At 53.5% G+C, this 27,946-nt stretch overlaps 3 protein-coding genes across 5 annotated transcripts in view; 2 read left to right on the top strand and 1 right to left on the bottom strand.

Annotated features, from left to right (window-relative positions):
- The window catches only part of SPAG17 (sperm associated antigen 17), a 109,357-nt gene extending 108,774 nt beyond the window's left edge, over nucleotides 1–583 (top strand). The window contains exon 46 of the mRNA XM_064143929.1: nucleotides 453–583. The gene's annotated coding sequence lies outside the window, so the exon portion shown is untranslated. The remainder of the gene's footprint in view (nucleotides 1–452) is intronic.
- A 2,098-nt stretch (nucleotides 584–2,681) lies between these two features.
- On the bottom strand, nucleotides 2,682–26,604 carry WDR3 (WD repeat domain 3). 3 transcript variants are annotated; one of them, XM_064142972.1, is made up of 26 exons: nucleotides 26,446–26,604; nucleotides 24,305–24,514; nucleotides 23,789–23,907; nucleotides 22,861–22,939; nucleotides 21,460–21,555; nucleotides 20,879–20,989; nucleotides 19,404–19,505; nucleotides 19,187–19,284; nucleotides 17,939–18,034; nucleotides 17,431–17,661; nucleotides 16,467–16,560; nucleotides 16,077–16,178; nucleotides 15,577–15,662; nucleotides 15,105–15,240; nucleotides 13,587–13,643; nucleotides 12,793–12,893; nucleotides 12,534–12,645; nucleotides 12,293–12,427; nucleotides 10,387–10,437; nucleotides 9,771–9,836; nucleotides 8,929–9,021; nucleotides 7,339–7,386; nucleotides 6,922–6,965; nucleotides 6,313–6,441; nucleotides 3,536–3,629; nucleotides 2,682–3,359 (listed from the first exon to the last, which is right to left on the bottom strand). In XM_064142972.1, exons 1-26 carry the CDS (start codon nucleotides 26,587–26,589, stop codon nucleotides 3,204–3,206), a joined length of 2,790 nt encoding a protein of 929 aa, XP_063999042.1. In that variant the 5' UTR covers nucleotides 26,590–26,604; the 3' UTR covers nucleotides 2,682–3,203. The 3 variants fall into 3 exon arrangements, with proteins under 3 accessions (XP_063999042.1, XP_063999041.1, XP_063999043.1); XM_064142971.1 differs by lacking the exon at nucleotides 26,446–26,604 and adding an exon at nucleotides 25,317–25,523; XM_064142973.1 differs by lacking the exon at nucleotides 26,446–26,604 and having other exon boundaries at nucleotides 23,789–23,950; nucleotides 24,305–24,426.
- GDAP2 (ganglioside induced differentiation associated protein 2) overlaps nucleotides 26,212–27,946 on the top strand; it is a 46,042-nt gene continuing 44,307 nt past the window's right edge. Inside the window, 1 exon segment of the mRNA XM_064143928.1 lies at nucleotides 26,212–26,323. The gene's annotated coding sequence lies outside the window, so the exon portion shown is untranslated.

The following is a 27,946-nucleotide window of genomic DNA, read 5'->3' as shown; positions in this document are numbered from 1 at the left end:
CAGGGCTCTGCTGCCAGCTGAGTTAAAAGCAGGACAGAGAAATCCCATCAGATTCTCACTTCTTTCCCTTTGGAGAAAAAGGAAAGCAACAAGAAACCCTGCAGAGAAGCAGGCACCTCTGACTGCTGCATCTGCACTAGGGCTGTCCAGAGTGCATCCTTACACCACTCCATTTATGAAATCAATGCACTTGACTGGCACAAAATTGGTTCCTTTGAACTCCTCATGTTGGAACTAAGAGGTTCTCTGCTGACCAGAGAGCCCTGTTAGAGCTCCACCAAGGCAGAGTTGGGGTTTGGTTGGCTTTGCTTTGGGGTTTTCTTTGGGTGTTTTTTTTTTGGTTGGTTTGTTGTTGTTGTTGTTGTTGTTGTTTTGTTTTTTTTTTCTTTTGGTTTTAATTTTTGTTTGTTTTCTTCTCTTTCGTGTCAATTTTCTCTCCTTTTTCACTACAGAGTCCCTGGAAGAGGACCATGATCAGTAGTACTGAAATAGCTGAATTTTAGTCTGAAAGGGTGGAAATGTCCCTAGTGTAGACCTTTTCTTTAACCAGATTGACGGGAATAAATACTTCACCTTGCCTCCTCCTGATGGAAACCATGGTCCATAAACTGCACAGCCTCATGAGCTGGGGGTCTGAAATGCAAACAGATGGATGCCATTCAGCACCAACAGCCAATTCTCTGCATTCAGCAGTGAGGAAGGGTCCACTCAGGTTTATTTCCTTTTGAGAAGGGGTTAGGTTTCTTGGACCTGTGTTGAGGCACCTAAAAATCTTTAAGTACTGAGCATGCAGCAGGTTTCACCAAACCAGCTGTGATTCTTCAGGAATCCTGGATTCAAGTGCTGGAGCAGGTGCAGAGAAGGGCGACGAGGCTGGGGAGAGGGCCAGAGAACATCACCTATGAGGAGCAGCTGGGGGTGTTTAGTCTGGAGAAGAGAAGGCTAAGAGGGGACCTTATTGCACTCTACAACTACCTAAAAGGAGGCTGTGGTGAGATTACTAATGATAGGACAAGAGGAAATGGCCTCAAGTTGCATCACAATGTTGGAAGTTCTTTCCTGAGCAAGTGGTCAGGCACTGGCACAGGCTGCCCAGGGAGGTGGTGGAGTCATCATCTCTGAAGGTAAGGGGAGAGTGGATGTGGTGCTTGGGGCTATGCTCTGGTGCTGAAGGATGCTGGGATGCAGGTTGGACTGGCTGATCCTGGTGGTGCTTTCCAACCACAGCGATTCACAGTGATGAGATGTTGTGCTGAGGGGTTTGGTTTGGTCAGGGACTTGTCAGTGTGGAACTCATGATTGGACTCCATGAGCTTGAAGGGCTTTCCCAATCTGAGAAATGCTGTGATTCTGTGAAGAAACAGCTGCTGCTCTGATTTGGTCACAGAATCACAAAGTGGCAGAGGCAGGGAGGGACCTCTGGAGATCATCTAGTCCAAACCACGCCTGCTAGAGCAGCATCACCTACAGTAAGTCACACTGAAAGCCTCCGGAGAAGGAGACTCCTTGGGCAGCCTGCTCCAGTGCTCTGCCACCCTCAAAGGGAAGAGTTCTTTCCTTCTGTTTACACGGACCCACTTTGTGCTCACTGCCCCTTGTTCTGTCACACAACACCTAGCTCCATCCTCCTGACACTCACTCTTTAGATACTGCTAAGCATTGAGATCCCCCCTTCAGTCTCTTCCCCTTGATGCACTGAAAAGTCTCAGTCATGAGTGCCTTAAAGATGCTTGGATGGACCAGAGCCAAGGGAAAATGGAAGGAAAAAGAAGAGGAAAAAATGGAGAAAGAGGAAACCTGTGCCACTGTATAAAGTTCAACCAAAAGAGGTTGTCCCAGCACCATCCAGAGGCCTTACCCTTCTGTGTGGGGCTAGAAATAAGAAGGTCTTGAGGAGCATGTCCAGAGCAGGGCCAGGAGGATGCTCAGAGGCTGCAGCAGCTCTGCTGTGAGCACAGACTGAAAGAGTTGGGGCTGTGCAGGCTGGAGCAGAGGAGGCTCCCAGGTGACCTTCTTGTGGCCTGCCAGCATCTGAAGGGGGCTACAAAAAAATCTGGGGAGGGACTTTTGAGGCTGTGAGGGAGTGGCAGGAGTGGGGGGAATGGAGCAAATCTGGAGGTGGGCAGAGTGAGAGTGGCTGTGAGGAGGAAGTTGTTGAGCAGGAGAGTGGTGAGAGGCTGGAGTGGGTTGCCCAGGGAGGTGGTTGAGGCCCCCTGGCTGGAGGTGTTTGAGGCCAGGCTGGCTGAGGCTGTGTGCAGCCTGCTCTAGGGTAGGGTGTCCCTGGCCATGGCAGGGGGTTGGAACTGGCTGCTCCTTGTGGTCCCTTCCAACCCTGAGTTTATGATCCTATGAAACATCTCAGCCTTTATGAGACACTGCACAGCACAAACTAACACCCTGCCAACAGCAGCAGAGAGTTGCTGGCTTTGTCCTGTGCCCCTGCTTTTCATCTGATACAGGACAAGCACACCACTGCAGCAGTGCAGTTTCTCAAAGCTGGAGCAAGCACAGTGCAGGAGCCTCATGCCTCTCTCTCCAGAGTAGCACAGGCCCTTTCATCCCTTTCATTTGCTCCCACAGATTTTATTCACTGGAAAAGGAGAACCCTTTGAGAAGAGACACAGAGCAAGGCAGTTACTAGAGAACTGTCACAGCAGCAGTGCATGAACAAAGCCACCTCGTGCAGCAATGTGCCTTTAATGGAGCTTTCCCTGTGAGTGACATGTGAGTGGCTGCAGAGCCACGGCACACGCTGGCAGGAAGCACATGGCTTTGCCCTCCACAACCCAGCAGGTGTCAAACCATCATCAAACCTTGCCAGCTGCCTGCCCTGCACAGGGCACAGGTCTCGCCAGCTGCTCCATCTGCTGCATTCACCCCATGGAGTCAGTGCTGCTAGAGCGAGCCAGTACCTGCTGTAGGAGAAATCAGCTCCATTTCCAACAGGTATTCTGCCGGAGGAAAGCAGGTCCCTTGGACAGTCACCTCAGAGGTGGTCCAATCCATACAGCTGCAGCAGACTACGGTGAGTTCAGTGACAACCATTCTGAGCTGGGGTTATATGCCAGGTTACAGCACATGAGTAGGGGACAGACTTTGTCCCAGTCTCATCATCACAGATGCTCAGTTACAAGAACACTTCCCTGGCCAGCACTGAGGTTATGTGATGCCACCCAGGTGCTCTGGGCCTTGGGCAGCAAAAGCTAGAGCACTGCAAGAACCATCTTCTCTTTCTTCTTCCTCTTCCTCTTCTTCTCCTCAAAACGTTCAGTAGCATCGGCAAAAAACATCACCTCCTCTTTGGCCTCTATCTCCCTCTTCAGGTACTGCAGCCCTGCCATGTTGAATCCCAGCACATCCTGCAGAGACAGACCAGCACCACACTGCTGGGTGCAGCTCCAGCCTGTTGCAGGGCAGAGAGCCCTGGGCTGCCCCAGCAAACCTTCCAATTGCACAGCATAGGCAATGCACACTCCCAGATGCTGCCCCACCTTATTATTCCCAGTCTTGGAAAACAGGAAGGTGCAACACTCACCCGGGCCTGACTGACTCTGGAGATGGTAGTTTTCTTCAGCCCTTCTATCACTGTCACCAACATGTGGTTGCTTGTGATCTGTCCAAAATGTATCCTGGGAACAAACCAAGCAGGGATGGGCTGCAGCACTGCTCTTACAGGGACCTCACAGCTCCTCTCTCTCTCTTACAGGGACCTCACAGCTCCTCTCTCTCTCTTACAGGGACCTCACAGCTCCTCTCTCTTACAGGGACCTCACAGCTCCTCTCTCTCTCTCTTACAGGGACCTCACAGCTCCTCTCTCTTACAGGGACCACACAGCTCCTCTCTCTCTCTTACAGGGACCTCACAGCTCCTCTCTCTTACAGGGACCACACAGCTCCTCTCTCTCTCTTACAGGGACCTCACAGCTCCTCTCTCTCTCTTACAGGGACCTCACAGCTCCTCTCTCTCTCTTACAGGGACCTCACAGCTCCTCTCTCTCTCTCTTACAGGGACCTCACAGCTCCTCTCTCTTACAGGGACCACACAGCTCCTCTCTCTCTCTTACAGGGACCTCACAGCTCCTCTCTCTTACAGGGACCACACAGCTCCTCTCTCTCTCTTACAGGGACCTCACAGCTCCTCTCTCTCTCTTACAGGGACCTCACAGCTCCTCTCTCTCTCTTACAGGGACCTCACAGCTCCTCTCTCTCTCTCTTACAGGGACCTCACAGCTCCTCTCTCTTACAGGGACCACACAGCTCCTCTCTCTCTCTTACAGGGACCTCACAGCTCCTCTCTCTCTCTTACAGGGACCTCACAGCTCCTCTCTCTCTCTCTTACAGGGACCTCACAGCTCCTCTCTCTTACAGGGACCACACAGCTCCTCTCTCTCTCTTACAGGGACCACACAGCTCCTCTCTCTCTCTTACAGGGACCTCACAGCTCCTCTCTCTCTCTCTTACAGGGACCTCACAGCTCCTCTCTCTCTCTCTTACAGGGACCTCACAGCTCCTTTCTCTCTCTTACAGGGACCTCACAGCTCCTCTCTCTCTCTTACAGGGACCTCACAGCTCCTCTCTCTCTCTTACAGGGACCACACAGCTCCCCTCTCTCTCTTACAGGGACCTCACAGCTCCTCTCTCTCTTTCTTACAGGGACCTCACAGCTCCTTTCTCTCTCTTACAGGGACCTCACAGCTCCTCTCTCTCTCTCTTACAGGGACCTCACAGCTCCTCTCTCTCTCTTACAGGGACCTCACAGCTCCTCTCTCTCTTACAGGGACCTCACAGCTCCTCTCTCTCTCTTACAGGGACCTCACAGCTCCTCTCTCTCTTACAGGGACCTCACAGCTCCTCTCTCTCTTTCTTACAGGGACCTCACAGCTCCTCTCTCTCTTACAGGGACCTCACAGCTCCCCTCTCTCTCTTACAGGGACCTCACAGCTCCTCTCTCTCTTTCTTACAGGGACCTCACAGCTCCTCTCTCTCTCTCTTACAGGGACCTCACAGCTCCTCTCTCTCTCTCTTACAGGGACCTCACAGCTCCTCTCTCTCTCTCTTACAGGGACCTCACAGCTCCCCTCTCTCTCTTACAGGGACCTCACAGCTCCCCTCTCTCTTTCTTACAGGGACCTCACAGCTCCTCTCTCTCTTACAGGGACCTCACAGCTCCCCTCTCTCTCTTACAGGGACCTCACAGCTCCTCTCTCTCTCTCTTACAGGGACCTCACAGCTCCTCTCTCTCTCTCTTACAGGGACCTCACAGCTCCTCTCTCTCTCTCTTACAGGGACCTCACAGCTCCCCTCTCTCTCTTACAGGGACCTCACAGCTCCCCTCTCTCTTTCTTACAGGGACCTCACAGCTCCTCTCTCTCTTACAGGGACCTCACAGCTCCTCTCTCTCTTACAGGGACCACACAGCTCCTCTCTTACAGGGACCTCACAGCTCCCCTCTCTCTCTTACAGGGACCTCACAGCTCCCCTCTCTCTCTTACAGGGACCTCACAGCTCCTCTCTCTCTCTTACAGGGACCTCACAGCTCCCCTCTCTCTCTTACAGGGACCTCACAGCTCCCCTCTCTCTCTTACAGGGACCTCACAGCTCCCCTCTCTCTCTTACAGGGACCTCACAGCTCCTCTCTCTCTCTTACAGGGACCACACAGCTCCTCTCTTACAGGGACCTCACAGCTCCTCTCCCAAGTTTCTCCACGCTCTGGACATAGTATTTTTCTTAAATTTGGCCTCTCTAGACCAGCCCTGTGTAATAAACGTGGGCAGATTTATCTGGGCATGCTCTCTGAAGCTGCTCTTGAGGACACTGGTTCCAAGCAAAGGCCTCTGTGAGGCACTCCCTGAAGGCACAGGCTCTAGAGTGACTCCATGCCAGTGAGAAGTGCCACACTGCATCCAATCAATCCATTCCCATAAACCATGTGCTGTGGGTTACAGACTGCTTATCTGTGGCAGAGACCACACTGTTATTCCCAAAGACACTTTCCAAGAGCTTCAGACCCAGAGATAAGACCACATTTTCCCCACTCTGCTCTCATGCTACACACATTCACAAGCAAGGAACATCACCTTTGCAGCTCCAGCAGTCTGTGTTCTCCAGCTCTCTGCTGCCCCTAAGCCCTGACTCACACCACAGGAGCAAGGACCCTTCCAGTCACATAACTCACAAAGTTAGGCAAGATGTGCACCAGTGTGAGGCTCCCAGAGGAAGCAATGGGCCCACTGCTGACCAGAGAGGCCTGAGAGGCCCTCCTGAGGTCCAGCTTCTAAACTAGCAGATCTGTCTGTGCAGGTGAAACTCACTTGAGCAGGAAGAGGAGAGCTCGGCACAGGAGCTCAACTTCTGAACCCAGGTGAATATATTCGTTGAAGAGTTTGAGTAGGTCTGGGATATAGGAGAAGGGCAGCACCAGGAGGGCCTCCTCCAACTCACTGAGGAGAAAGCAAAGGGACAGAGGCATTAGCTTCAGTCCCTGCACTGCCAAAGACGAGCAGGAAACAACTCCATGAAGGTAGGTTCTGGTACATAAGCTGTGCTAAGCAGTCATCATTGCAGGTCAGTGCATGTGCACAGATTACAACCCAGGCCAGCAGACATCTGGCATGGGGAACAGGCACGCAACTCAGGCACAAAATCCTCCCTCTTCAGCATCCCAAAGCTGCTCTGCACATGTATGTGCTTCTGCAAGCAGCCAACTCACACATGCACAAGCTTCATCCAGTACTCCCCGTGAAATAAACCGCTTCCATTCCCCAGTTCCACACACACTCCAAAATAGGCTGTCAGGAATAGCAGCTCCAGAATTCTCAGCACTGCCCACACCCAGCACCAGAGACTGTTCCCAGCCCTCAGCCAGTGCTGGGCCCAGAAGTCCAATGGTCAGTTTCAGCAGTAAGGCTCTTGGGACTCACCTTGACTTGACCTTCTTGAAAACTTCCAGCACGTAGGCAGAAGGCTGCAAGAGAGGAAAGACATCAGCTCTCCTTACCAAGAAACCTTCCAGGACTAACAGGTGCCTTGAGGTCCATTTCACACCGTTACACCACACAAGCACTTCTTGTGGGATGAGCAAAGCAAGCTGAATGTAGCAGGGGAACTCCCTTGGCCTCAGTCAGCTGCAGGCTGCCAAGTCCTCCCGTCCCAGAACAAACCCAGCCTCCTCTCCCACAGCAGAGCCCCACAGAGCTCCCAGCTGGTCCCTCTGCACAAGCAGCAGTACTGAGCTCTCGGCTGACCCAAGCAGTGCAGTGTTCTGGCACAGCAGCAAACCAACCAGCGCCGCGCAGCTGAGAACGGCCGCGGGGGCCTGGCCGCCCCCGGCCACTTACCGAGAGACTGCCACAGGCACGGAGGATGGGATTGACAGAGAAGGGGACCTGGAGGAGAGGAAGGGTTAGAATGAGGCAGGTGTGCGTGTACAAATGTGCATCCACAGAGAAAGCCTGCTGGAACCTCTCTCTACTGTGAGGTCAAGTGGCCTCCTGCAACCCTCACACTTCTGCCCTACCCAGAAGGCCTCATTTGCAGCCAGTGTGCCATAGAACCAAGCAGGTGGGATGAGACCTCCAAGCTCAGCCAGCCCAACCTAGCACCCAGCCCTGCCCAACCAACCAGACCATGGCACTAAGTGCCCCAGCCAGGCTTGGCTTCAACACCTCCAGCCACAGAGACTCCACCACCTCCCTGGGCAGCCCATTCCAATGCCAATCACTCTCTGACAACAACTTCCTCCTAACATGCAGCCTAGACCTCCCCTGGCACAGCTTGAGGCTGTGTCCCCTTGTTCTGCTGCTTGTTGCCTGGCAGCAGAGCCCAACCCCACCTGGCTACAGCCTCCCTGCAGGCAGCTGCAGGCAGCAATGAGCTCTGCCCTGAGCCTCCTCTGCTGCAGGCTGCACACCCCCAGCTCCCTCAGCCTCTCCTCACAGGGCTGTGCTCCAGGCCCCTCCCCAGCCTTGCTGCCCTTCTCTGGACACCTTCCAGCACTTCAACATCTCTCTGGAATGGAGGAGCCCAGAACTGGACACGGTACTGAAGGGGTGGCCTGAGCAGTGCTGAGCACAGGGGCAGAAGAACCTCCCTTGTCCTGCTGCCCACACTGCTCCTGAGCCAGCCCAGGATGCCACTGGCTCACCTGGGCACTGCTGGCTCCTGTTCAGCTACTCTCTACCAGCTCCCCCAGGTCCCTCTCTGCCTGGCTGCTCTCAGCTGCTCTGTCCCCAGCTGCTTGGGGTTGTTGTGGCCAAAGTGCAGAACCCTGCACTTGGCCTTGTTCAGTCTCATCCCATTGGCCTCTGCCCACCCATGCAGCCTGGCCAGGTCCCTCTGCAGGGCTCTCCTACCCTCCAACAGCTCCACAGCTGCTCCTATCTTGGTGTCATCTGCAAACTTACTGATGCTTGACTCAATCCCCTGCTCCAGATCATCAATAAACATATTGAACAACCTCAGATTTCTGTGACTAACCCAAACATGTATGAATTTTCTTCCTCTTCTTAGCTGCCACTTCTCCCATTTACATCACAGTCCAGCTTTAGCAGGGAGCGTTGAGATGACAGCAAAGAAGAGGCTTTGGGATGATTTTGGAGCAGCATGCTCCCACAGGCACAGAAACGGTGACTTAAACATGAAGATGGCTGGAAAGAACACAGCCACCAACCATGTCCCAGAGCACAGTGCCATTTTTGGTCTCCAAAAGATCTCAGCATATCTCTGCTATTTCTAGCTGTCACTGTTCTATCTGCTTGCTGAGCCTTCACACCTGAGCTAGGAGGATACACCCAGCACATCCTGGGATTAGTATATTCCTAAGTCATACAATCACAGAATCAGTCAGGGTTGGAAGGGACCACAAGGATCATCTAGTTCCAACTCCCCTGCCATGGGCAGGGACACCCTACCCTAGGTTGGTCTGTTACCTCTTTTCCTGCAGCTTTGCATATGGCCTCATGTTCCTTCAGTTTTGCTGTCTCCTCTCTGTACAGCTCAATAGCTTCCATGATGCGCTCAGCCTGTGCAGAACAAGAACAGCACATCAGTGAAAGCAGACACAGCTCAGCCTCTCCTCACAGGGCTGTGTTCCAGGCCCCTCCCCAGCCTTGCTACCCTTCTCTGGACACCTTCCAGCACCTCAACATCTCTGCAATGGAGGAGCCCAGCACTGGACACAGTACTCAAGGTGTGGCCTGAGCAGTGCTGAGCACAGGGGCAGAAAAACCTCCCTTGTCCTGCTGCCCACACTGCTCCTGAGCCAGCTCAGGATGCCATTGGCTCTGCTGCCCACCTGGGCACACTGCTGGCTCCTGTTCAGCTCCTCTCTCCCAGCACCCCCAGCTCCCTTTCTTCCTGGCTGCTCTCAGCCACTCTGCCCCCAGCCCGTAGCGCTGGTGTCTGCCGCCATGACATTACTCATTCCCACACCTTTTTGCTACACCTCCTGCCTCAGGCACTGTGATCCATTGCCACCTTTCACAGATGTCCTTCAGAGAGGCACTTAGAGAACACCCTGGATGCTTTGTGCTCCTGTGGGCTGCAAACTCCAAAGGGCAAGGGCTGCCCCCTCTGTCCCACATGTGATAGACAGAAACTGCAGCTGGAGGAACCTCACACCTGGAGCAGGTGTCACGAGCAGGACAAGGCACTGTGCCCTTACTGCACAGGTTAGTCCTCTTCAGAGTGATGCTGTGAGCCTGTGCCAGCTCCTTCCCCTTGAGAGACTGGTAAGGCACAAAGTCATGCTGGCAGACCCATGCAGTCTTACCGCTTTGATGGTTTCAATGGTCTTCCTTCCTGCCAGCCCTGTCTCTCCTTGCGTCTCTCCAGCCACCTACAAAACAGTTAGCAGCTTCTGCAGCTGACATGCACAGGCTCCCCCTGCATCCTGCCCCAGCCCATACTAAGAAAAGCACCAACCCCATTCCCTAGGCTGGGCATTTATCTGGAGAAACACTGGATTTCCAGAGCACACAGCTCTTCCTCAGGACAGAGGCACCACGCTAACAGTGAGCTCCAAACACAGCTCTTGTTCTGCCAGAGACACAATCAGCAACACATATCCCTAGCATTTGAGCAAGACTGATCAGGTTTCCCCACCCATCCTGACTACAGGGACTTGAAGCAGCTGTCAGAAGGCAGTCCAACTTTGGTACACTGCTGCCGTGGACCTGAACTGGGGAGATAGGAAGGGCAACAGCACAGCAAAGTTTCACTGTCACAGCTACTGTGTTTGACTAACTGCATCACTTGGCAACCACAGCTGCAGCAGCACCTCCCCAAAGCAGGGAAACTGTCAGCCCACTGTGACATCTCTTCTATGCCTCTCACAGAAAGAGTTGTTCAGATTTTGTACAGTCAGACACTCAGATGGTGCAGCTCACCACAGGCTGTTCCTCCTTTGCCACGCTCTCCTCGTATTCAGCTTCTCGTTGCTACAGTGGGGAAGAGAACACAACATGTTGGCACAGGAGAGCAGGAAGCAAGCAAGGGTACAAGTCCTTTCCAGACCAGGCAAGCACAAAGGAGTCTGCATCTTCATGCAGCCCATTGCAAAACCAGGACAAATCAGCAGAGATCAGCAATGCCAGTGCAAAATGTCCACTTGTTCCTGGCCCCAAGCCCACAGAGAACTCTGCAATCTCCCAGACAAATCAAGGTCCCTGCTCTGGATGCAGAGATAACCCTTAGGCAGCCCTCCAAGCTGAGGTAGGGAAAACAGCAACTCAGCAACAGACCTTCCACTTTGGCACAGATCACAGAAGAAACAAGCCTGGCAAAGTTTCAGGGCTGTCTTAGAGTACAAGAGCAAAGAGCCTCCTGCCCAGTGTCTCTCATATGGATAGGAGCCCAGTAATGTGTAATTCACTGCTGGTGTATCCATGCCCACCTGACCCAAAACACACTGGTACCTGGGAAAGGAGCTGTCTCTATCTGTGCTTTTACCACCTTCATTCCTGGCACACTAATCACTGGGCAGCAAGATCCTGTCTATAGGTCACCTGAGTTCTCTGCAAACAGGCTAAGATAAAAAAAATCCTTCCCAGTTTATTGCAGATTTCATAGAATCAGCCAGGTTGGCAGAGAGCTCCAAGCTCAGCCAGCCCAACCTAGCACCCAGCCCTGCCCAACCAACCAGACCACGGCACTAAGTGCCCCAGCCAGGCTTGGCTTCAACACTTCCAGGGACGGTGACTCTACCACCTCCCTGAGGTGGCCTGAGCCAGCCCAGGATGCCATTGGCTCTGCTGCCCACCTGGGCACTGCTGCCTCATCTTCAGCTCCTCTCTCCCAGCACCCCCAGCTCCCTCTCTGCCTGGCTGCTCTCAGCCACTCTGGCCCCAGCCTGTAGTGCTGTTTGGGGTTGTTGTGGCCAAAGTGCAGAACCCTGCACTTGGCCTTGTTCAATCTCATCCTTCTGCACATTTCTACGTCCTTCCCCCACTGTAGTATCAAAAACACTTTAAGAGGAGAGACAGATTCCTTTGAGGGACAGTGAAAAGGCAAGAGTTAGAAGTTGTTCCAAGGGAATTTCCAATTGGATAGGAGACAAATATGTCTGCCAGTCCCAGCAGTAGTTCAGCACTGGTTCAGTTCAGGCAGCCTGGAAGAGCTCCTTCCTTGGAGACTGTCATGTGTGAAGACAAGTCCATGAGCAGCCTGGTACAGCTTTAAAGTTATCCTGCAGTGAGCAAGTGGTTGGACCAGAAACACCTTCGTCTTGAAGTCCTCACGTGAGTGTGATTCCTCACAATAGAGGCTCAAATGGAGTAGGAAGGAGCTTCTTCCAGCATCCCTGAGCTACTGAGATAGAATGGACCTTTTGCAGTTGCAGAAAGGGAAATCAAGAAGAAATTCATTGAACAGAAGCAGTGCTCTCCACCACTTCACACCACCACCTGCTGAGCTGCCTCCAAAGCACACTTGCATTGCAAGCAGAGTAAGAGAAGGTCAAAGACTGTAGCCAACAGATCTGTGCAAAAACACAGCTGTAGGGGACAGTCTGGGAAGCAAGAGAGAAGCAAAGCAGGGAGGAGTTTGTTCAGGCATCTGCAGTGCAGTACAGACAGCCAAAGCACTTGCAACATCTGCAGAGGTGCTTCCAGACACAGGGCACCAGTCCCATCATGCAAAAGACACCAGTCTACCTTGAGGACCTCAGTGCCAAGCTGCAGTTAGTGCTCAGCAAGTCTGCCAAGTGTGGAGCCAGACTGTTCCACAGTGGAAAATGCCTGCTGCTGAGAAAACAGTTCTGGCAGTTGTCTTTGGCAGCAAAGATGTGGCTCTCACCATCTCCCTCTCCTCTTCCAAAATAAGTGGCTCCCTCGTCCTTTCCCAGAGGCGCAGGGACTTGTCATGGGACGAGGACACCAGGTAGTCTCCATTGGGACTGAGTGCCAAACACCACACTTCCTTGTGATGCCCCTGTATGACAGACAGGGGAGAAAAGCTGTGAACAGCTCCCAGCCCCTGAGGGACATGCTGCCCATTCTGGGATAATGCTTCGTTTCACAGCTCCAAAACCTCCTACCTCCAGGGTCTGGATGTGCTCAAATTTATCTGCATCCCACTGCTTTATCTTGCTGTCCTTCCCAGCTGTGAAGAAGAGATGGGATTTTGCCACAAACTGCAGATACATCACACTGGAAGGGAAAAAGGCTCCAGTTAACTCACTTGGGGAATGCTGCAGACCTCTCCTCACTCTATGCTGGACAAAATTGTTATTGCTGGACCACAACCCTGGCAGTAAGTCAGCTCCCAGCGCAGAGACGCTGTAGGATTTGACTGACCTGTCATCGTGGGCGAAGAGAGAGCGGTGACAGTCCCCAAAATCCAAGCCCCAAATCTTCACATTCCTGTCAGCAGAGCCAGTTGCAATTAGAGTCCCATCCTACAGAGCAACAAGGAGAGGAGAGCATGGGCAGCTGGCTAGCAGCCCCAAAAGGAACTGCTGCTGAACCAGGGACTAAGCAGCATTGAGTAGACACACACATGGCTCCTGAAACACACCCTCCTGACTCCTCCACCTCATCTGAATGAAGTGGATCAAGCTTATGGTATCAGCACAACTCACTGACAGCACTCTGCCTCTCTGATGAACCTCTGCAGGCATTTAAGACCATAAATGTATCTTGATCTGGCTTCCCATTGGCCTTGTTCCACAGACACCCCAGAGCAAAAGGCAGCCCAAGAATGAAGAGGCATGAAGAGGCTGCTCCACCTCAGCACCTGCTCTCTGCTCTCATTAATGAAGAACTGAGGCTCCTCTCTCACAGCTGTGCCTTTAGCAGGGCAGGCTGTTCCTCTCTGGACAGTGTGTGGCACCACCACAGCGTTTTGATTTCCACTTGCTCACAAAGTGTCTTGGGCAATTCTATGACGACTGCTACTCCATGGTCCCTCCCAGTGAGCACATGGCTGTGGGCTATGGAGGGGCTTCTGCTGCCCCCCATCAAAAAACTGCTAAGTCAGGAGCACGGAGGTGACAAGAAATCATTATCTTAGAGGCCCTGCTGCCCACAGAGGTTCTCAGTCATCTGTGTCACCACAGTCCCACCTAACACACAGCCATACTACTACTTACGTAGGAGATGTCCATACACAGCACTGGCAGCTTGTGTCCATACAGGGAGAGGAAAAACTGAAGCAGAACAACAACATCTCAGTTAGATATGCTGGGTAGAGAGACAAGAAAAACTCAAGCTCCAGGCTAGCCCTGCTCTGCTTCAGGGGCTTTTTCTGTCACTGCCCAACTTCCACTCTTACCCTCAACACTGTTAGCAGCAGGGCCACAATCACACAGAAACACAAAGGATGGTAGGGGTTGGAAGGGACCTAGCATCCAGAACTGGACAGAGTACTCCAGGTGTGGCCTCTCTACTCTGCTCTGGTGAGGAAGGAGAACCTCCCTTGACCCGCTCACCACATTCTTCTTAACGCATCCCCAGAAGAGCGTTGGCTGCCTTGGACACAAAAGCACATTGCTGGCTCACTGCTGTCCACCAGGACTACCAGGTCCTTCTCTGCAGAGCTGCTTTCCAGCAGGTCAGCCCCTAATCTGTACTGCTGCAGGGGGTTATTTCACCCCAGGTACAGGACTCAACATTTGGTCTTCTTGAACTTCATGAGGTTCACATCTACCCAGCTCTCCACCCTGAGAGAAGTGTGAGAGTATCCAAGCAAGATGAGCTAAGTGGTGCTAATCACCACTCCTCAGAGTTTATCTCTTTCTCCTCACATGTGGTTGCTGGTCTGTCTTCTGTCACTCCCCAGCATTCACGAGCTAGCACACAGCTCACAAACCCACCACACACCGCTCACAAGGAAGATGTTTCCCCCTCAAGCTTTGCCTCTGACATGCCTTATTTAATGCCAAGTGTGACACACCCATAGAATAACAGAATCAAGCAGGTTGGAAGAGAGCTCCAAGCTCAACCAGTCCAACCTAGCACCCAGCCCTGCCCAAGCAACCAGACCATGGCACTAAGTGCCCCAGCCAGGCTTGGCTTCAACACCTCCAGCCACAGAGACTCCACCACCTCCCTGGGCAGCCCATTCCAATGCCAATCACTCTCTCTGCCAACAACTTCCTCCTAACATCCAGCCTACACAGCCAACCAGCCTGTACCATCCCCAGCCTTACAGTGCCTCACAGCGCTGCAGTACCATCATGCCAACAGAGTTCACAGGCTCACAGGATGTCAGGGGTTGGAAGGGACCCAAGGAGATCATCCAGTCCAACCCCCTGCCAGAGCAGGACAATCCTATCTAACACAGAGCACAGAGGAACACATCCAGACAGGCCTGGAAAGGCTCCACAGAAGGAGACCCCACAGCCTCTCTGGGCAGCCTGTGCCTGTGCTCTGAGTTGAGTGAACTGTGCCGCCTGAAGCTTCCCAGCACTGTCCTGGTGGAAAATGCATCTCCTTCCCCATGCAGGCCAGCCATGGCTCTGACAGCCTTTCTAGCAGAAAGGCATCTAGAGGTATCTGAAGTGGAATGTTTGGTCTTCCTTTGATTCCTACAACTCTTCTGCAACACTCTTCCTACATATTCTGGAGCTCCCACTGCTTGTGGCCTCACAGCCCATGTGGCCACACACCTTGAGTGTGTCAACGTAGAAGACCTTCACTGTGCAGTCCAGTAAGGAGACAGCCAGCAGCTTCTGGCTGGGGCTGTACCGAACGCAGAGAACATCTTCATCCAGCTGCAAGATGCGCACCTGCCTCATGGAGAGCCTGCGACCAGAAGAGGCAAAACCCCACTGTTACCCACACAAACCAGCTGGGAAGAGGCATGAACACAGCTCCCACACTGCACCCTGGGCAAGCAAGTCAATTCTAACACAGCATCTCCTGGCAGTCCTTTCCAACCATCGCCACTCACGGTGATGAGATGCTGTGCTGAGGTATTTGGGTTAGTCAAGGACTTGCAGTGTGAAACTCATGACTGGACTCAAGGATCTTGAAGGGCTTTGGCAACCTAAAAAATTCTCTAATTGTGTAATTTTCATTCCTCAGTATGACTTGAGCAAGAGTGAAGCTGAATGTGCCCTAGAAAGATTCTTTCCTCACCTCTTCTGTACACTGCTCTCATCCTTCACAAGCTCAAACTCCCAGAACTTGACACATTTATCAGCACCTCCTGTCACAAAGCCACGCTGCAGGGAAAACCAGAAAACACAATTACTGTGGAGCCAGAGAAGGGGGAGAGCAAGGAACCAGCAACACACAAGGAGGTATTCGAAATCACAGAATTAAGCAGGTTGGAAAAGAGCTCCAAGCTCATCCAGCCCAACCTAGCACCCAGCCCTGGCCAATCAACCAGACCATGGCACTAAGTGCCCCAGTCAGGCTTGGCTGCAACACTGCCAGGGACAGCGACTCAACTAGAAGACAAGTCACAAAGCTGCGTGCATACCCACAGCTAAAGTTCTTAGACACCATCAGCTGCATCCTCCATCTCCCAGAATGAAGAGATCTCACACTCCCTTCAGTAGTGCAAACAGCACTACAGGAAGGAGCTACGTGAAAAGATGTGCAGCAGGTGATACTCAGAAGGGTGGCTGAGTTACCTGGTCTGGAGAAAGAGCAATAGACCACACTGCTCCATCATGAGCATCCAGTGTCTCCATCAGACTCCCGGATGCCAGGTCATACAGCTGCAGCTTCCCAGTCTGTGGAGAAAGAAGTCACAGAGGACAAATCAGACACTCTGCCTTCACAACACACAACAGCTCCTAGCAGGAGAGCACCCCTGCCACCCACCACCCAGGCAGCCTTATTAGATGGCTGTGACAAACAGATGGCCAAACTTTGGATCTCCATCATATACTTCCCAAAGCTCTTCCCAGCTATCCAAGTCAAGTCACAAGAGCTAGAGAGTCTAGGAATAGAACAGAAGCTGAAGTCAGAGAGGGTTTGACACCTCACTGGCATTTGCAGAGCAGAAGGACAGTATTTACCTTGGTGCCAAGGATGACCTGCCGATCCCCGGGGACAAAGAGCGAGCAGAGCGCGTACTCACACTCCATCGTGCGGATGCACTGCAGCGTCGTCCTGCGGACACAGGCAGACCCAAACCCTCACCACACACACAATCTGCTGTGACACAGTCACAGAATGGTAGGGCTTGGAAGAGACCTCCAGAGATCATCTAGTCATAGAATCGCAGCATCAACCAGATTGGAAGAGAGCTCCAAGCTCAGCCAGCCCAACCTAGCACCCAGCCCTGCCCAACCAACCAGACCATGGCACTAAGTGCCCCAGCCAGGCTTGGCTTCAACACCTCCAGGGACAACAACTCCACAACCTCCCTGGGCAGCCCATTCCAATGCCAATCACTCTCTTTGCCAGGAACTTCCTCCTAACATCCAGCCTAGACCACCCCTGGCACAGCTTGAGACTGTGTCCCCTCATTCTGTTGCTGGGTGCCTGGCAGCAGAGCCCAACCCCACCTGGCTACAGCCTCTCTTCAGGGAGCTGCAGACAGCAATGAGCGCTGCCCTGAGCCTCCTCTGCTGCAGGCTGCACACCCCCAGCTCCCTCAGCCTCTCCTCACAGGGCTCTGCTCCAGGCCCCTCACCAGCTTCATTGCCCTTCTCTGGAGATGTTCCTGCTGATTCTATGACTGTATCATGTGTGACCTTTGCATTTAGGGATTTGGTTTCCCATACCTGTCACTAAACTCAGCCTCTGTGTTGCATTAGAGTAAACTCTGAGTTATCTACATAGCTTTAGCTCTACAGCTTCTCAGTTTCCCTAAAAAGGAAAACAGTCAAACAGTTTTCCATTTTCTTCCTTCATTCACTATTTCATATTTCTCCATCATCCCTTCTTCCTTATCATTGCCTCTGAACAGAACATCTCCAAGTGCTGGGACACTGACACACGTGAGGCAGGGGGGGCTGACACAACCAGCCTGCATACCTGTTCCAAATCTTCACAGACTCTGCAGCTGCTGAGAGAATGGCAATGTTGTCAGAGCTAAAAGCCAAGGTCCTGACATCGCTGCAGTGGCCTCCAACGGTTATCTTGGATGCACGGACAGCCTGCAGGACTTGTGCTGACAGGTTCAGGTTGTATGACTCAATGACGTTGTTCTGGAGCAGCAGGACGATCTTCAGCTCTCCTTTTGGAGAGAGAAACAAGTCAAAGGACCTATTGGATTAGACAGAAGTCAGAGCTGCACACAAAGGCAATAAACACAACATGCAGGCAGGATCAAACAGATGGAGTGCACTTGCTGTTGGCATGCACTCCAAGACACAGAGGTGTGTACAGGGACCACTTGTGCAAGAGGTGTGAAGGGACTGAGAGGATGGTAGGCTCCTCCCCGGCTCCAGTGCCTTGCACGCCTGCCTGCACTGAGCTGCACAGCTGCCCCCGGGTAACTGCATCAGCTCAGCTCAGTCTCTACAACAGCCTCTCCACTCACTTGATTTTAGAAGAAGCTCTGATGTTAGTGACCCGCTGAATCTCCTCCTGCAGGCTCAGCTCCACACTCTTTTCAGGCTCCTCTTCAGAGTTCTGTCTAGAAACGTCAGATAATGGAAGACAGTCAAAAAAACTCAACACAGCTAGCACAGAGAACAGCATTTTGAAACCACTTAGCCTGCTGAAAACAAGCACCCTTTATTCATCAGTGCTAACGACATTTAAGAACAGAGTGAGACAGTGAAGTTCATCCTCTTACACAAACTGCCAAACACAACAACTGTCCTACAGAAGGAAACCTCTTCTGGAGCCAAAGCACCTGAAAGAGGCATGCTAGAAAGATGGATACAGAACTGACAGTAGAAAGAAGTGTTTGACAGGCAGTTCAGCTTTTGCTCATCTCCTGTCACCCAAAAGAAGTCCTTAACCACTGCCAAAAGTATCTCCAGATTTACATGACCTGTGCTTCAGTTTCTATCCTGGACTGAGATCTCTCCCTAGGGGCTGCTATGAGGCTCTTGGTAAGACCCAAGATACCCAGAAATCCACTCAACATGAAGTAAATATTGAGAAAGCTCTTGCCTGTATTTCTGTCTGTGGTAAAAGAGGAGAGGAGGTAACCAGAGTCACTCTGACTTCTTCGATGAAGCTCTCATTCCTGCATGTCCTAGCATGAATTTATTTGATGCTCCAAGCAGTGTGAATGTCAGATAGCTAAACATCCACTTTATGTTCACTCCTTGCCATAGATTACCTTTTCTTGCAGGGCAAAAACTCAGAAAGGAAGGCATCTCCTTAGTCCTCAGGAGCAAGTGTTGCTCAGACAAAGATCAAGGATCACAGAATCAGTCAGGGCTGGAAGGGACCACAAGGAGCAGCCAGTTCCAACCCCCTGCCATGCCCAGGGACACCCTACCCTAGAGCAGGCTGCACACAGCCTCAGCCAGCCTGGCCTCAAACACCTCCAGCCAGGGGGCCTCAACCACCTCCCTGGGCAACCCACTCCAGCCTCTCACCACTCTCATGCTCAGCAACTTCCTCCTCACGTCCAGTCTGAACCAACCCATCTCCAGCTCTGCTCCATTCCCCCCAGTCCTGTCACTACCTGATGCGCAGGAACAGTAAGCCCAAAACACAGACAGCATGATCAGTAGTTTGCAGTTGTACCACCATGTCATCCTGCTGAGGGGCTTTTCTAGCAGCTCTCTGGACGCAGGCAGCACCCAGATCCATCCAAGAGACTGCTTACTTGGCTTTTTTCTTTGCTTTCTTCATTTTCTTTTCCAATTTCTTTTGAACTTCCTCTTCAGAAAGGACAGAGAACACTTCCAGAACAGCATCTGTTCCCTAGAGGCAGAGCAAACAAAATCAAAGGCATGCAAAGCCCAGGCTGGCCCTTGCAGAAATCATACAATCTCTTGAAGAGCCTCTTCTACAGCTGCAGAGCAGAGCCCCCCATTACATACATGGCAGGCCAAGATCTTGCCCGTCGGGTCTGTGGCAAGAGTCACTACTCGGTCTCTGCCTTCCCGCAGGATGGATCCAGCCCTGCTGCACTTCACCAGGCGCTGTGGGGAAAGAATGAACAATTGTGATCTGAAAGCTCATCTTCTCAAGCAAACTCAGAAACCTGCTAGCAAGGAAAAACAAAAGGAGAAATAAACCTACAAGATCATAGAATCAAGCAGGTTGGAAGAGACCTTCAAGCTCAGCCAGCCCAACCTAGCACCCAGCCCTGCCCAAGCAACCAGACCATGGCACTAAGTGCCCCAGCCAGGCTTGGCTTCAACACCTCCAGCCACAGCCACTCCACCACCTCCCTGGGCAGCCCATTCTAATGCCAATCACTCTCTCTGACAACAACTTCCTCCTAACATCCAGCCCAGACCTGCCCTGGCACAACTTGAGGCTGTGTCCCCTTGTTCTGTTGCTGCTTGCCTGGCAGCAGAGCCCAACCCCACCTGGCCACAGCCTCCCTTCAGGGAGGTCTGGTTTGGTTTATTTTAGGGGAAATAAGCACTGACAGTGAAAGAATAACTTTACTGGCAAACCACAGTCATTTAAGAGACAGCTGAACTTTTATGCTGCAAAGACAGCAGAGCTCAGCTCCTCTCTCAGAAATAGCAAAGAAGATGAGAACAAAGACTCTTAAACGTGTGGTTGAAGGGAGAGAAGCTCCAAAGCAGAAGTGTATATGGAAAAGCAGGTTCCAGAGCTTGAGAATTTGAGAAGGGATGCAAGACCTGGTGGCACTTGCTTGGGGCTCCAATACAAGTTCTATCTCCAACCAACAACTCATTTTATGGTTAAGCCAAATCCTACACCTGAGTTGCTGATTTACTGACTTTTCTGGAGATGAAGTTGGAAAAGTACTTAACAAGGTCAGGTACCTGCCATAACTACATAGGGTAGGTTAGAAATCTGAGCAGGACCCCACAAAGTTTCACCAGAAAGCAGATTCAGTTAAGTCTCCACCAGAGGCACGAGTGGGAATGGCTTTCTGCAACAGGATCTCATACTGTACTGCATTATGTTGCTGCTCTGAACTCAGGAGCTTTCCACCCAACTATTTTATTCCCATGCTGTTTAATGGAAGAGCTCTGCTAGCACTGTCAAGTTTGAGAGTGGGATTGTCCTCCCCAAAAAGAAGGCAAAGAAAACGCTTTCCACTGAGAATAGAAGTTGGTTTAGCACACAGACTTCTGCTAATGTTTTGCAGGTAGAGGAGGTAGCAACTGCTGCTGAGGAGAGTGCTACAAAGCAAGACAGGAATCGCCATGGTTTCCCTAAGAGGCTAACTATGACACTCAGAGGATAAATCCACTAGAGAGCAGCAGCGTGTGAGCAACTCTGGAGCAGCACCATGCCAGTGGGGTTAGAGACACCATGCCAATAGGGTTAGAGACACCATGCCACAGGCAGTGTGGAAAACTGAGCTTACATCCTCAGGATGCTCATCCAACTCTAGGGTCTCATCCTCTTCGGTGTTTTCTTCTGCTCCAGGTGAAACCCCTTTGCTTTTCTTTGATTCTGGCTCATCAGGGTCTTTTACCTATTCACAGACACATAAAAACCAAACCTAAGTGTTTGGGGTTTTGCCTCACACTTCATTTCCCTGGAGGAACAAGTGGTTAGCAAACACTGCAACAAAGGAGTGGCCTATAGCATGCCTCCAGACACCAAAAGCTGTGTCCTCCCCTGCTTATCACAGAATCACAGGTGACATCTGGTTGTAAGAGATCATTCATCATTTACTGCTAAGACTGTCTTGTCTAGCTCTAAGCCAGAAGGCAGAGAGATGTGACACACTCTGGAAATACTGTTCAGGAAGTACTCACAACTTCACCTGGAAGCTCACAACACACAGAACAGCCAAGATTACCCAAGAGCAGTTTCTGGATCTCTCAAACAGCAAAGACACTGCTTTGGCTGTTTCCACAACATTGGTTAGATCTAAACACATGCCAGTCCCACCTTAGTTCAAAGACAAGGCTGTGAAGGGTCAGAGAGGGAATACCTTACCTCCTGGATGTAAGTAATATCCCAGGCCCTCAGCTCACTGTCAGCACTCCCAGTGATCAGACGCTTCTCTTCAGATACCAAAGCCATCCCCCAAACCTGTCCAAAGACACAACGTGAAGAATTAGCTTACAGCTCCTTTAACTATCATACCAACGGCAGAGTAGCTGAAGATGAGCCAGCAGTGTGCCCAGGTAGGCAGCAGAGCCAGTGGCATCCCGGGCTGGCTCAGGAGCAGTGTGGGCAGCAGGACAAGGGAGGTTCTTCTGCTCCTGTGCTCAGCACTGCTCAGACCACACCTGGAGTGCTGTGTCCAGTTCTGGACTGCTGAGTTGCAGAGAGATGTTGAGGTGCTGGAAGGTGTTTGGAGAAGGGCAGCAAGGCTGGGGAGGGGCCTGGAGCAGAGCCCTGTGAGGAGAGGCTGAGGGAGCTTGGGCTGTGCAGCCTGGAGAAGAGGAGGCTCAGGGCAGAGCTCATTGCTGGCTGCAGCTGCCTGCAGGGAGGCTGTAGTCAGGTGGGGTTGGGCTCTGCTGCCAGGCACCCAGCAACAGAACAAGGGGAGACAGTCTCAAGTTGTGCCAGGGGAGGTCTAGGCTGGATGTTAGGAGGAAGTTCACACAGTATCACAGTATCACCAAGGTTGGAAGAGACCTCATAGATCATCAAGTCCAACCCTTTACCACAGAGCTCAAGGCTAGACCATGGCACCAAGTGCCACGTCCAATCCTGCCTTGAACAGCCCCAGGGACGGTGACTCCACCACCTCCCCGGGCAGCCCATTCCAGTGTCCAATGACTCTCTCAGTGAAGAACTTTCTCCTCACCTCCAGCCTAAATCTCCCCTGGTGCAGCTTGAGGCTGTGTCCTCTCGTTCTGGTGCTGGCCACCTGAGAGAAGAGAGCAACCTCCTCCTGGCCACAACCTCCCCTCAGGTAGTTGTAGACAGCAAGTTGCTGGCAGAGAGAGTGATTTGCATTGGAATGGGCTGCCCAGGGAAGTGGTGGAGTGTCTGTGGCTGGAGGTGTTGATGCCAAGCCTGGCTGGGGCACTTAGTGCCATGGTCTGGTTGGTTGGCCAGGGCTGGGTGCTAGGTTGGCAGAGAGCTCCAAGCTCACCCAGCCCAAGATTTTACGATTTATTTAAATGGCAACCAGGAAGAGATCAGATTTAGCCAGGACCTTTTCCAGGAACATTTGTATGGCAGTTGTCACCCACTGCATGTTGCTGACAGCTCCTGGAAAGTTTGGAAGTTTCCTACTTGCTCACTCCTAAAGCCTAACAACAAGCAAAATATATCCCAATGCCTGTTTACAATTCCTGAGAGCAGGAGTTGCAGGGAAAAGCAGAGTCAGCCATGACAATCCATAGTCCCTCCACCCCATCAGCTCCTCATACATCTCTTTACCTCAGTACGGTGTCCAACTAGAGTTTTGAAGCAGTGCTGGGTGTTCAGGTCCCACCATTTCACCAAGGTGTCTTTGCCACTTTAAGAAAAATGAAAAGGTTAAGACATGAGGAAAAACCACCAGAGCCTTGCACACTTACCAAACAAAACAATCTAAACCACACCACCACATTATCACAGAGCAGCTGCTCAGACACTGGCTGTCTGGATGTGCTCCTGTGTGCTCTGTGTTAGATAGGATTGTCCTGCTCTGGCAGGGGCTTGGACTGGATGCTCTCCTGGGGTCCCTTCCAACCCCTGACATCCTGTGAGCCTGTGACTTCCCCAGGTGTTCCTCTAGGTGATCCTGCTCTAGCAGATAGGTTGGACTGGATGATCTGGGGTGCATCAAGAAAAGTGTCCAGCAAGTCCAGGGAGGTTCTCCTCCTCCCCTCTATTCTGCCTTGTTGGCAGTCCTAGGTTGGACTGCATGATCTTGGATGTCTCTTCCAACCTGGTTGATTTTATGAAGTGACAGGATGAGGGAAAATGGCCTCGAGTTGTACCAGAGGAGGGTTAGGTTGGATGTTAGAAGAAACTTCTTCACTGAAATGGTTCTCAAATGCTGCCACAGCCTCCCCAGGGATGTGGCTGAATCCCCAGGTGTTTCAAAGGTGCAGAGATGCTGAGGGAGAAGGGTTAGCAGAAGCCTTGGCAGAGATAGGTAATGGCTGGACTCAATGATCTTACAGGTTGCTCCCAACCAAAGCAATTCTAAGACTCTAGCTGGACCCAAGCACCAGACTTAAGAAATCCCTGTGCAGGACAAAATCTCAGGCGCTGGTGGGTCGGACATACCAGCCAAGAAGGAAAATGTAAATGGCAGTAGCACCTGGGATGTACAAACTGCAAATAAAGACACTCAGACCACTCACTTTTTCTGGCTCACCTGGTGACCAGTAGGTTCTTCTCCTTCAAGAAAAGGGCTTGAGTGACAGCATCCTTGTGTCCTCTCAGCCGGTACATGCCACTCTCATTGATGACATCCCACACAATGACATCTGTATCCTGGAACAGACAAGAGAGTCTCCAAAGCACTGGAGTTTTCTTCCTGTAAAACATCTACCTCTGAGACTGAAATGATTTCTCATCTTTCTCACTTTGAATTTTAATGCCAGGGATGAGAAGGCAAATGACACTCCGTCCCCAGAGATGCATTCAGACCAGTAAATGCTCCTCTGTTGTGGCTTGAGTGGCTTTTGCTGTCAGTGACCTCACAAGCTTTTACCCCTCAACAGCTCTACTAGGATCCCACTCCTGCTCTGCCTCCTCCCTGCTGCCCTCCCAACCCCTGGCTCCCCAGCTCTATTGTTGTCTCATTGCCATCCTCTGTCTACAGTGCAGTTCAGTGTCCTCCATAGAGCATGTCGATGAAAGGACTGTCCCCTAGATATGCAGTTCTCACCTTTGAGCCAGATACCAGTTGGCCACCCAAGTGGTCATAATGCATGACTGTCACTGCAGCCTTGTGTCCATTGAAAGTGACATTTGCTTCTCCACTTAGAAGGCTGAAGATACGGATTGAGCCATCTTCATACCCGACAGCCAAGTGCAGCCCGTCTGGAGACGGGCAGAGGCAACTGACCTCCTGCTTGAGACCCTTAAGGATAAGAACCTGCAATGTTTAGGATACAAAAAAACACACACAGTGTTGATAAACAGCATGTCAGAGCCAGGTACTTCTGCAGCAGGAAAAAATAGTCTCTGCTTTTCTACTGAGCTGCAGCTGAGTGCTGGGTCGAGGCAATGCCAGGCACAAGTCCAGGCTGGACAATGCCAGGCTGGAGAGCAGCCCTGAGCAGAGGGACTTGGGGGTGCTGCTGAAGGAGAAGCTCAACAGGAGCCAGCAGTGTGCACTTGCAGCCCAGAAAGCCAAGCAGAGCCTGGGCTGCAGCAGCAGCAGTGTGGCCAGCAGGGCCAGGGAGGGGATTCTCCCCCACTGCTGTGCTCTGCTGAGACCCCACCTGGAGTACTGCAGCCAGCTCTGGAGCCCCCATTGCAAGAGGGCTGTGGAGATGCTGGAGTGTGTCCAGAGCAGGGCCAGGAGGATGCTCAGAGGCTGCAGCAGCTCTGCTGTGAGCACAGACTGAAAGAGTTGGGGCTGTGCAGGCTGGAGCAGAGAAGGCTCCCAGGTGCCCTTCTTGTGGCCTTCCAGCATCTGAAGGGGGCTACAAAAAATCTGGGGAGGGACTTTCGTGGCTGTCAGGGAGTGACAGGACTGGGGGGAAGGGAGCAAAGCTGGAGGTGGGGAGAGTCAGAGTGGCTGCAGAACGGAGAAGCTGCAGAGACGACGCTGCCCTTAAAACGCAACCCCGAACACCAACAGCTCTGCGTGGGACGGCGCAGGAGCCCCGCACGCTGCAGCCCCGCTGCTCCTCAGCCCCGACACCCCAGCGCCGGGCATCCCCGGCTCCCACCTTCTCTCCTTTCCGCGTGTCCCAGACGAAGACGTGCTCGCAGGCCGGCACGGCCACGCAGCGGCCCCGCTCACCGCGCAGCGCAACGAAGGCCACGTTCGCCCTGGCGCTGGCCACCAGCCCGAAGAGCGCGGCCGGCGCGTAGCGCAGGTACTGCCGCGTCAGGCCCATGGCGGCGACGGGAGGGCTGTGCAGCGGCGAGGGCAAGGCCGGGCAGCGGGCGGGCGGCGCCGATCGGACCCGGCCCGGGCTGTCCCCGCGGCGCCGATCGGACCCGGCCCGGGCTGTCCCCGCGGCGCCGATCGGACCCGGCCCGGGCTGTCCCCGCGGCGCCGATCGGACCCGGCCCGGCCTGTCCCCGCGGCGCCGATCGGACCCGGCCCGGCCTGTCCCCGCGGCGCCGATCGGATCGGACCCGGCCCGGGCTGTCCCCGCGGCGCCGATCGGATCGGACCCGGCCCGGCCTGTCCCCGCGGCGCCGATCGGACCCGGCCCGGGCTGTCCCCGCGGCGCCGATCGGATCGGACCCGGCCCGGGCTGTCCCCGCGGCGCCGATCGGACCCGGCCCGGGCTGTCCCCGCGGCGCCGATCGGACCCGGCCTGGGCTGTCCCCGCGGCGCCGATCGGACCCGGCCCGGGCTGTCCCCGCGGCGCCGATCGGACCCGGCCCGGGCTGTCCCCGCGGCGCCGATCGGACCCGGCCCGGGCTGTCCCCGCGGCGCCGATCGGACCCGGCCCGGGCTGTCCCCGCGGCGCCGATCGGACCCGGCCTGGGCTGTCCCCGCGGCGCGAGCGCTGCCGCCGCCGCACGTGCCGAGGCCGGGAGCGCGTGAGCGGGCGGAGCCGGCGCCCCGCCGGAAGTGACGCGCACGGGTGGTGGGGCGCTGGGCGGCGCCGGAAGCGGAAGCGGGTAGCGGCCGCTCCGCGCCTCTGGGTGATGTCGGCACCGCGGCGCCGATCGAGACCCTGTGGCCGGGCGGGCCTGGCAGCGGCGCTGCGATCTGCCGGTGAGTTTCCGCCCGCCGCTTCTGCCGGTGCTTGCGCGCTGGGGGAGGGCTGCTCGTAACCGGCGGCGAAGGGCGAAGCAAGCTGCCTGCTCGCTGGCCTCGTCTCCGGCGATGCGTCCTACCGGCAGCCGGGGCGCGGGCGGCTGGTTGGCGTGAAGGGCTTCGGGCTCCTCGGCTCCCGCCGGTTTTGTTCCGCTTTCCAAGTCTGCCACCCCTAAGAGGGGTGCCTCTGCCGCGGAGGGCCTCGGGCAAAGCGGGGAGGACATCAGGCAGAGCTTGTGCCTCCCTTCCCCGCTGCCTGCCGCTTGTGCTGAGGGTTTAGCTGTTAGTCGGAGGGAAGAGGCTGTCGTAGAGGAGCTCTTGATTGGAACCGCTCCGACCGCTGTTACCTTCTCGTTCGTTGCCTTTGTTCATCCATTGCTCTTCGTGGCGAAAAAAATGCGTTTCGGTGCTCTTAGGGCTGTTGTGGAAGCGGTGCCAGGTTTAGTTGGAGGTCTCGCTGTTTGCTTGGCCGGGGCTCTGTTGCTGGAGAGCGAACTGCCCTCGCACATCTCCTAAAACGTTCTTTTCTGCTGGGGCTGTGACAAGCCCTACATAATAGGGGTGCGTGTGGCTGGCAGCAGCGACACCAGCAGCCCCCAGCGCCGGGGCCACCCCTGCAGTACGGAGCGCAGTCTTGGAGCGCTCGGAAAGATACTGAGGTGCTGAAGCATGTCCAGAGAAGGGCAACAAGCAGGTAAAGGACACGTGCTCCATGCCCCTCCTGAGCCTCACTGCCCTCCTCTGAACGTGCTCCAGAACCTCCATCTCCATCCTGCAATAAGGCTACAAATTGGCTTTGTTTTAGTCTTCTGAAACTTCTTATTTTTTCTTTTATCTCAAGCCCTTTCTGCACCTGGGAGCTTGTGTTCAGCATTTTTAAGGTGCAAGATCACAAGTCAGGTGGGCCAATTTAATAGAGAAAGAGTTTTCATCTTGCACTATTTGAAAGCACTTGTCTGACTGCAAGGATTTCCATTGCCTTTTTGCACAGATATTGCACAGAAATTGGAGTCAGTTGAGAGCCAGGTGGGATTAGGCTCTGCTGCCAGGCAAGCAGCAATAGAACAGGGGACACAGTCTCAAGCTGTGCCAGGGCAGGTCTAGGCTGGATGTTAGGAGGAAGCTGTTGTCAGAGAGAGTGATTGGCATTGGAATGGGCTGCCCAGGGAGGTGGTGGAGTCGCTGTGCCTGGAGGTCATGGAATCAGTCAAGGTTGGAAGCAACCACAAGGATCATCTGGTTCTAACCCCCCTGCCATGGCCAGGGACACCCTACCCTAGAGCAGGCTGGCCTGAGCCCCATCCAGCCTGGCCTGAAACACCTCCAGGGATGGGGCCTCAACCACCTCCCTGAGCAACCCATTTCAGGTGTTGGAGCCAAGCCTGGCTGGGGCACTTAGTGCCATGGTCTGGGTGATTGGCCAGGCCTGGGTGCTAGGTTGGGCTGGTTGAGCTTGGAGGTCTCTTCCAACCTGCCTGATTCTGTGATTCTGTTTTCTGCTAACTGTAGTTCCACTGCAGTCCTGAGAAGGGCTGGCTCCACAGGAATTACTTTTAGAGAACAGCTGGTGACCTGATCTGA

The sequence above is a fragment of the Pogoniulus pusillus genome, chromosome 5 (genome assembly GCF_015220805.1).
Source record: "Pogoniulus pusillus isolate bPogPus1 chromosome 5, bPogPus1.pri, whole genome shotgun sequence".
Classification (NCBI taxonomy): Eukaryota; Metazoa; Chordata; class Aves; order Piciformes; family Lybiidae; genus Pogoniulus; species Pogoniulus pusillus.
Note: the sequence above shows the minus strand (reverse complement) of the source record. Positions and strands in the feature narration are given on the sequence as shown.

What these genes read in the sequence shown, in the direction of transcription:
- WDR3 (XM_064142971.1), bottom strand. Translation starts at nt 25,487, where the DNA reads ATGGGCCTGACGCGGCAGTACCTGCGCTACGCGCCGGCCGCGCTCTTC. An exon ending in AACTGGTATCTGGCTCAAAG is followed by an intron (nt 23,908 to 24,304) that starts GTGAGAACTGCA and finishes TGTCTGTTCCAG; the next exon opens with GATACAGATGTCATTGTGTG. An exon ending in TGGAAGAGGAGAGGGAGATG is followed by an intron (nt 10,438 to 12,292) that starts GTGAGAGCCACA and finishes TCCCCACTGTAG; the next exon opens with CAACGAGAAGCTGAATACGA.